Below are 7,512 nucleotides of genomic sequence, written 5' to 3'. Positions count from 1 at the left end.
AAGTCAGAATCAACAGACATTTGACTGAACATCAGAAATGTTAACCTGGCTGCTCTCAAGGAACAGTCCTCCTCACCAGACTTCATAGCACTCAAACACTGAACAACTGGCAGATCAGTCCAGTACAAAACACAAGCTTGTGAAATCTAAAAATGCTCTTTTCTTAGGGAGACACAAATAGTCTATTTCAAAGACACTGCAAAGGTGTTACCTGCTATGGCTTACCAGAGATTATGGCTCTTCCATTAACTGGAGGTGATGGTTTGATCATTGCCTGTCTGTATGGCAGAGTTTCCATGGGCAAGATACTGAAAACCTAACATGTTCTCCAGCATGTCCATTAGTAGGACAAATGCTGTATGTATAGCACAAACACACTGTGTGAATGTTCCTAGTAAGTAAGCACTAAATAAATGCAGTCCATTTACCATTTAAATGCTGCCCGTTCACTGCTTTGTGCTGCGCTGATGGCCGTTCCTTAAAGGTCAGTCTGCAGAGTGCATCGATTATTGCAATTTTAATACAGCCACAGGAGAATCTGTATCTGTGCATGTTCAAAAAAAACCCCACATGTTAGAGAAAGACTCAAATGCATGACACACTCAATTTCAGGAGCCATAAAGCATTACATGCTGCAGCCTGTTTGTAATGGTTTTTGATGTCCAGGTTAATGGAAAGGCAGCTACAGATAAATGAATGCTTTCATTAAAATTGGAAAAAGATGTCTGCTTGGCACTCTCAGAAAAAGAGTAATGAAGGACCTATGATCTGCTGCCAGCTGTACATGTTAGGCTGTAAAGCTTCAGTAAATCTAATGTTAGTAAACAAATTAAATGTTCTAATAAGTAAAAACACAACAGTGATACAGTGATATCCAGGGACAAGAAAAGCTTCATCACATTTATATTACTAAAAAATGGCCCCCACTTATTAAATATTCACCCAGAGTAAATACACAGTTCTCAAATGGAGGCGCATATGTATTTGTAGGCTTGTGTCAGTGTGTTTGCTCATATAGCTGTGATCAGTACTGTGAGGGTCATAAGCCGGTAATTTGGGACATTAGGGTTTTACAACTTAGACTCTTTAAACATTTGCAACCCATCGCTAAACAGTTATTGACTGATCTGCCATAACTAGGATGGATGACAGGAACAGCAGGAAAACCACAGGTTTACAGAGCGTGTTTGGCGAGATCTATTTAGGCAAAATTACTAAATTAGGGTGCAAAGGTCACTGATAGGATTCATGAGTGAAATGATAAACTGGTTTAACCATTAAAAAACAGTTAACATAATTGAGTTGTTAATAAAGCTGGTGATCTGGTGTCGTTTTTAACATCGGCTGACTTCCTCGTTTTACCCTAATACATCATTAATGTGTAAAGTTCTTAAAGTGTTTCACTTGGCAGCGTGTTTTTTCTTTCAAAAATATCAAAATCAATAAAAAGTTATCAAAGTATCACTTAAGATCTGCAGACTTCCATGGGGTTTTCACAACGACCTCCCAAAGGCGGTTCCAAATCACATGACTTCATTTGTAATTCCCTAACATCCACGCACTTGCTGCTATGCAGTAATGCTATCAAAAGCAAGCTAAATGTTTCCCTGGTGCTGTCAGGTGGTAACGTGATGGTGACCGCCCGGTGAGAAGAGTCAGGCTGTAGAACATGTTATGGCATCTTGGTTATGACTGGCAATCGTCTGATGATGAAGCATTTTTAATTCACGCGTTCTGAAAAAAAGTCTCTTTAGGCAAGGTAAGAACTTGTCAGGGAAACGGTCTGCTTGTTCTTTGTGCGCCAGTGCGCAGAGACGCACGCGCCACTCACACGCGGGCGGGCGAGACGCAGAGGCACAGCTCTCACATCCTCCGAGCGCCCGATGACTTAATTTGTCGCACAGTTTTCGTGCGCTCGTACTTCTCGAATTATTGCGCTCTGTTCGCACCTGGATCCCCGCAATGGAGTTTTCCACTCTTCTCCCGGACTATTTCTACTCGGTCTCAGTAACTCCTTTCAATGTTACGCGCTCTGAGGATCTGCTTTCCATTCCTGGCAACGAGACCAACAAGGACAGAAGACTTGTCATCCACGTTTGCATCACGGCTCTCTACTCTCTCGTCTGCGTGGTGGGACTGGTGGGAAACGTGCTTGTAATGTACGGGGTGGTCAGGTAAGAAGGACACGCTATTCAGATAACGATAACCCAAAGGGAATGTGTTGAAAGGAAGACAAAATAATTTACTTGCTCGACACGTTTTAAAAGGTGAAAAGCGACACACTCATGCACATATGACAGAAACCCCAATATGGATAGGATAAATATGTTTTCATGTGATCAGGGTTTATTTTAAATGACCATAAAGTACTCTGTATGTTACGTATTAAAATATAGCAGAACAATTTCACATATTTCTATTCGAGGGAAATCCATTTTCACTCTCGTACTTTATTTGTGATGGTCCCCTTTGTAACTGCCCACAGTGCCAGTTGCGCCTGAGAGCCGCTCTCCATCACATCCACCCACCCACCCACCCACCCACACACACACACACACACACACACACACACACACACACACACACACACACACACACACACACACCTCCCACATGTAAGAAGAGGATGGAGCGTAATCTACAGTTTAGCCCTGAAATTATTTAATTGCACCAATTATTCCTGTAAGAGAGTGGGGTTGTAAATTGAGATGATAAACCAAAGCTCAACCTTAAAAAGCGATACTGTGTCGATATGATGTATTCTCGATTTTGGGGATTTCTTTTTTAATTTTTGAAAAAGAAATGAAGAAAACTTTAAATATATCACTCACACTCCCAGGCAAAGCAGTTACGCACATGATGAGATCAGTGCTGTAATACATAGATGTCTTAATACCTGGGAATAAGATGTGTCTCCCACAATCCTTTCAGAGTCTGATATTTTACAGCAAAACACTTCAGAAACATAATTTAGTCAAATGTGACCCACAGAGTGTCATGTTGTGGGCTGATGTGGAGCAATCCATATTAAAAGAGCCAGGCAAATGTTAAGCTGGCACTCAGAAAAAAAACACACACACACACAAAATAATTTTAATCTAAAATCAAGTAGGAGTTTGGAGGGCTTTGAGCTATAATCAATTCATTACATGGAAATGTGTTTTAATGGAGGCTCCAGAGAAGCTGACGAGCTGCTGTGCATTTAGTGTAGCGCTCTAATGACATTATGCACCTAAAAAAATCTTATTTATTTAGAGGAAATAGCAGATTATTGGTTTTATGGTTAAATGAATTAAATAAAACTTTGTAACTTTTAAAATTTTAATGGAAGTCGTGAGTCAGCCACACGAGACATCCTCTTTGTGTTATAGCAACAGCCAGACCTTGGGAAGAAATCCAGTCTCCTCCAGCTGACAATTGTTCCCATCCGCTGTGTGTCACAATCTGTTTAAAGTGTGCTCTGCACTTTTCTTCCCACCAAACAGGTACACGAAGATGAAGACAGCCACAAACATTTACATCTTCAACTTGGCTCTGGCCGACGCTCTCGCCACCAGCACCCTTCCTTTCCAGAGCGCCAAGTACCTGATGAGCACGTGGCCGTTTGGGGAGCTCCTGTGTAAAGTGGTGATAGCCATTGACTACTACAATATGTTCACCAGCATCTTCACGCTCACCATGATGAGCGTGGATCGCTACATCGCTGTGTGTCATCCGGTCAAGGCCCTGGACTTCCGCACGCCCGCCAAAGCCAAGCTTATCAACGTCGCCATCTGGATCCTCTCCTCTGCTATCGGAGTCCCCGTGATGATCATGGCTGTTACCAAGGTGACAGAAGAAGGTGAGGGAATTTTCATTGCTGCTGTTAAAAAAAAAAAGAGGCGCTGGAAAATACTATTGCTCTGTGAAAACATACTGGCTGTTTAAAAGGAAAAATAAAACAGACTTTTGAGTTGTGTTATTAATTTCAGTTAGCCTCTCCTTCTTTTATTAAACTTGCAATTGTTTTACCTCCTCAGGAGTCACTTTGTGCTCTCTTGGATTTCCTGAACCGGAAAGGTACTGGGACACGGTGACAAAAATCTGTGTATTCATTTTTGCCTTCGTGGTGCCCGTCCTGGTCATCACCGTTTGCTATGGGCTGATGATCCTGCGTCTTAAGAGTGTCCGTCTGCTTTCTGGCTCCAAAGAGAAGGACAAGAACCTGCGGCGGATCACCCGGATGGTCCTGGTTGTCGTGGCGGTTTTCATAATCTGCTGGACTCCCATTCACATCTTCGTCATTGTCAAGACCGCTGTGAAAATTGACCGCAAGAATCTCCTGACCATGGCCTGCTGGCATATTTGCATAGCTCTGGGCTACACCAACAGCAGTCTGAACCCTGTGCTGTATGCCTTGATGGATGAGAACTTCAAAAGGTGCTTCAGGGATTTCTGCCTGCCCTATCGCTCCCGCCCGGAGCAGAGCAGCTTCTCCAGAGTCCGCAACAGCACGCGGGAGCCCGCGTCCGTTTGTGCCCCTGCGCCGACAGCGAAGCCGCCCGCCTGACTAGGTATGGATCAGCTGGGTGGGAGAGCAGTGCATGATGACCTCCAGACTGAAGTCACGCAGTTCTCCACCACAGGAGTCTGAATTTAAACATGCAGGCTTCTGAGCTGCTGTTTAAATGAATGATTGATTGTTTTTGAAACTTTTATGTGTCACAAGGTTTTGGGGTGGGGGGTTCTTTCAGGACAATCACAAACATCCCCGTGTGTCCCTGTGTATGATAATATGTATTTAAAAATGCATATAAATTACTGCAGTGTGTAAAAAAAATACACACCAATAATGCACCTATCTCAACAGTACATGCGCACTGGGAAGCCGACAAGCTGACTTTTAGCTTTAACTGTGTTTGTGGGATTTCACATATTAGGTAAACAATGGGAGTCATTGCACCATATGTGCTCAGTCCATAAATTAGCAGGATATCAAGAAGGACGTTGATCCTAAGCATACAGACATTGCCAGCAAGGTGTATTTTTATGGCCAAGCGGTGGCGATTGTGTGATTGGCTGAGTCAGTCAGCTGACCACAATCAAAAAGATCATATGTTTTCCTTACTGAAAACCAGACTGACTGATGATGCCAGTCGTTGCTGGCAGAGCAAACACTGCTGTCTCCTCACATGTGTGGAGCACAGACTTTCACTGATTTACAGACAAATATCAGACCCGGGGACTTTATTGATTGCCGCTTGTTATTCATCTAACACTAAAATTGTGGGATCGTTTCATAAAAGGGCTACCAATCTGTTAATCTTACACACAAAGGTTGATTTGATAAAGCTCTTTCAAAGCTGGTGACCGTTTTAGCCAATGTGCACTCTGCCACTTTAGCTGGCCATGTCATCAGAGTGAGGTAGAGGTTCCTTTTTGTTTGGCATTTTTGTTGGAAGTCTAAAAAGTGTCTCAACAACTGTTCAGAATGTGCACTAGTTTTCTAACATCTTATTTTTTCATTTACAAATGTTTATTCTTGCAATTTAACAATTAGAAATTGCATGTTTATTCTCTTTCGTTAGCTCTGTTAGCTAGTAAAACCTCCACTATCTTATTGCTGTTGAGCTGAGTGATAATTCTCCGTGGGCTGGTCACTAAAAGCAGATTCTTTCATGTCAACACGTTTAAAAACTCACTAATATCATGCATGTAAGGTTGAGGCTTTATTTGCTTTCTGTCGGTGATATTTGAACTAGCAGATGTTTCACATAAGGAAAGATGCCGGTTAAAGAGATATCAAAAAACATGAAAATACTGCCTTCGTGAATAAGCAGCGATGACTGTTTGGCTGACTCTATGTTTCCGCTCCTGTAGTAGTTAGGCAATAACCAAAAAGCTGTTCAGCTGGCAGATGGGTGACAAGCTGAAGGGGACAATGGAAATGCAGTGGAAATGCTGTTTCAAGTCAGCGATAGATCACTAAATAGCCTCAAATTGACCTGGAGGAAAATCTGAATTAGATCAAATGCATTAGTGGGCAGGAAGAATCTTCTTAAACATATTAAACCTAATGGACAATTTTCCAGTGATGATTGCTGGACATTTACACAAGAGAGAGAATTCAAATTGATGCCTCTCGTTTTGATAGTGCAGCAATGTAGTGTTGCTTTGGCAGTATTGTGTATATACACGAGTACGAACTATGTCAGATCTGTACATAATATCACGGTGTAATGATATTTTTCAGTATTTTGATTGTGATTTATTTTATTTCAGTGTGCTGTTTAGCTGTCGTACCATCGAGTCAAATCTGATATAACTATATACACATAGTTAAAATGTGAGGAGAAGTATTCCAGATCTTGAAAGGAAATAGGTCTCTGTCTCCTGTCTGGACAATCTCTAACTGGGTTTTTTTATAGGCACAGTAAAAATGTCCTGCAGTGTGGATGATAGTATTTTCAGCTGAATGAAAGTAAGTAATGCCTTTTTCAACTTGTGTTTCTGTGTTTTTGCAGACAGATGTTTGACTGTCTGTGCTTGATCTTTAAAATCTGTTTATATTCTGCAGTATCTAAAGTACTTTAATGTGCATATGTAATAACTGCTTTTGTTTTTGAAAAACAAAAAAAAGCCCCACTGTCATACAGACTAGTATAAGTTGTATCTTGGACTTTTATTTTGAAATATTGTTGATTATCATCACTGTTTCAATAAAACATCCACCTGTATGTGATCATTATTACAGATCCTGTTAAAAATTACTGACACTGTGGAAGTTTCACATGTGATCTCTTGGTTGGATTGAGTGTAATGAGCAGGCAATGCAGATGGGACATAGTGTCATCTGGTTGCCTGAGCGTAGGGCGTTGGGGTAGGCACAACACATTTAAAGTCCATCTTTAAATTAAGCACAATTTGAAATAAGTGTGGAGTAATCCTGTGATCTTTGTATGAATGGAAGGCTGAGGCTGGTAATCCCCTATACAGCACTGTGCAAAAGTCTCGAGACACCACTCACTTCTTTATATTTTGCTAGGAAAATGGGAAATTTATTGGGAAAATTGTATGGGATATGTATTGAAACACACGTGAACATTTGCGGTTATTTGTTCTGTTCTGTGAAAATTAATAGCCAGCTCTTGTTCCCACTGATGCAAATTACGATTTCATGCAGTGAAGTCATAACAACAACTGGTTAAAACTGGTTTGTTGTCTGGATTTTGATATTTATCTACCTTTTTATATTTATTTAGGTTAACAGTCTAATCATATTCTGATTATTAAAAATAATCTGCTTTTCTTGTCACATAATAAAAAGGCATACAATTCTGTATTCGCACAAGTTATACACTTCAAATGTAAATGAAGCTGTAATAGACTGATTACAAATCATTTAGCTGCACCTGATTATATAATGACTGTCGCTTTTGTATGTCTGTATATCTCCTCCTAGACAAGTGGACCAATTTTGATGAAACTTTGCTCAAAGACTACTAACTTCTGCATTTTATAGAAATTCCACAA

General features: G+C 40.9%; 1 protein-coding gene across 1 annotated transcript; it reads left to right on the top strand.

The window, feature by feature from the left end:
• Positions 1 to 1,580: 1,580 nt before the first annotated feature.
• Positions 1,581 to 6,703, top strand: oprd1b (opioid receptor, delta 1b). Its single transcript, XM_026185893.1, has 3 exons — positions 1,581 to 2,174; positions 3,486 to 3,841; positions 4,020 to 6,703. The coding sequence occupies exons 1-3, from the start codon at positions 1,963 to 1,965 to the stop codon at positions 4,547 to 4,549; spliced, it is 1,098 nt and encodes a 365-aa protein (XP_026041678.1). The 5' UTR covers positions 1,581 to 1,962; the 3' UTR covers positions 4,550 to 6,703.
• Positions 6,704 to 7,512: the final 809 nt, after the last annotated feature.

The sequence above is a fragment of the Astatotilapia calliptera genome, chromosome 11 (assembly GCF_900246225.1).
Source record: "Astatotilapia calliptera chromosome 11, fAstCal1.2, whole genome shotgun sequence".
NCBI classification, from domain to species: Eukaryota; Metazoa; Chordata; class Actinopteri; order Cichliformes; family Cichlidae; genus Astatotilapia; species Astatotilapia calliptera.
Note: the sequence above shows the minus strand (reverse complement) of the source record. Positions and strands in the feature narration are given on the sequence as shown.

Bases quoted from the DNA above. Each gene is read 5' to 3' on its own strand.
- oprd1b (XM_026185893.1), top strand. From the start codon at position 1,963: ATGGAGTTTTCCACTCTTCTCCCGGACTATTTCTACTCGGTCTCAGTA. The intron at 2,175-3,485 runs GTAAGAAGGACA...CCCACCAAACAG, and splicing joins GTAATGTACGGGGTGGTCAG to GTACACGAAGATGAAGACAG. The intron at 3,842-4,019 runs GTGAGGGAATTT...TTACCTCCTCAG, and splicing joins TACCAAGGTGACAGAAGAAG to GAGTCACTTTGTGCTCTCTT.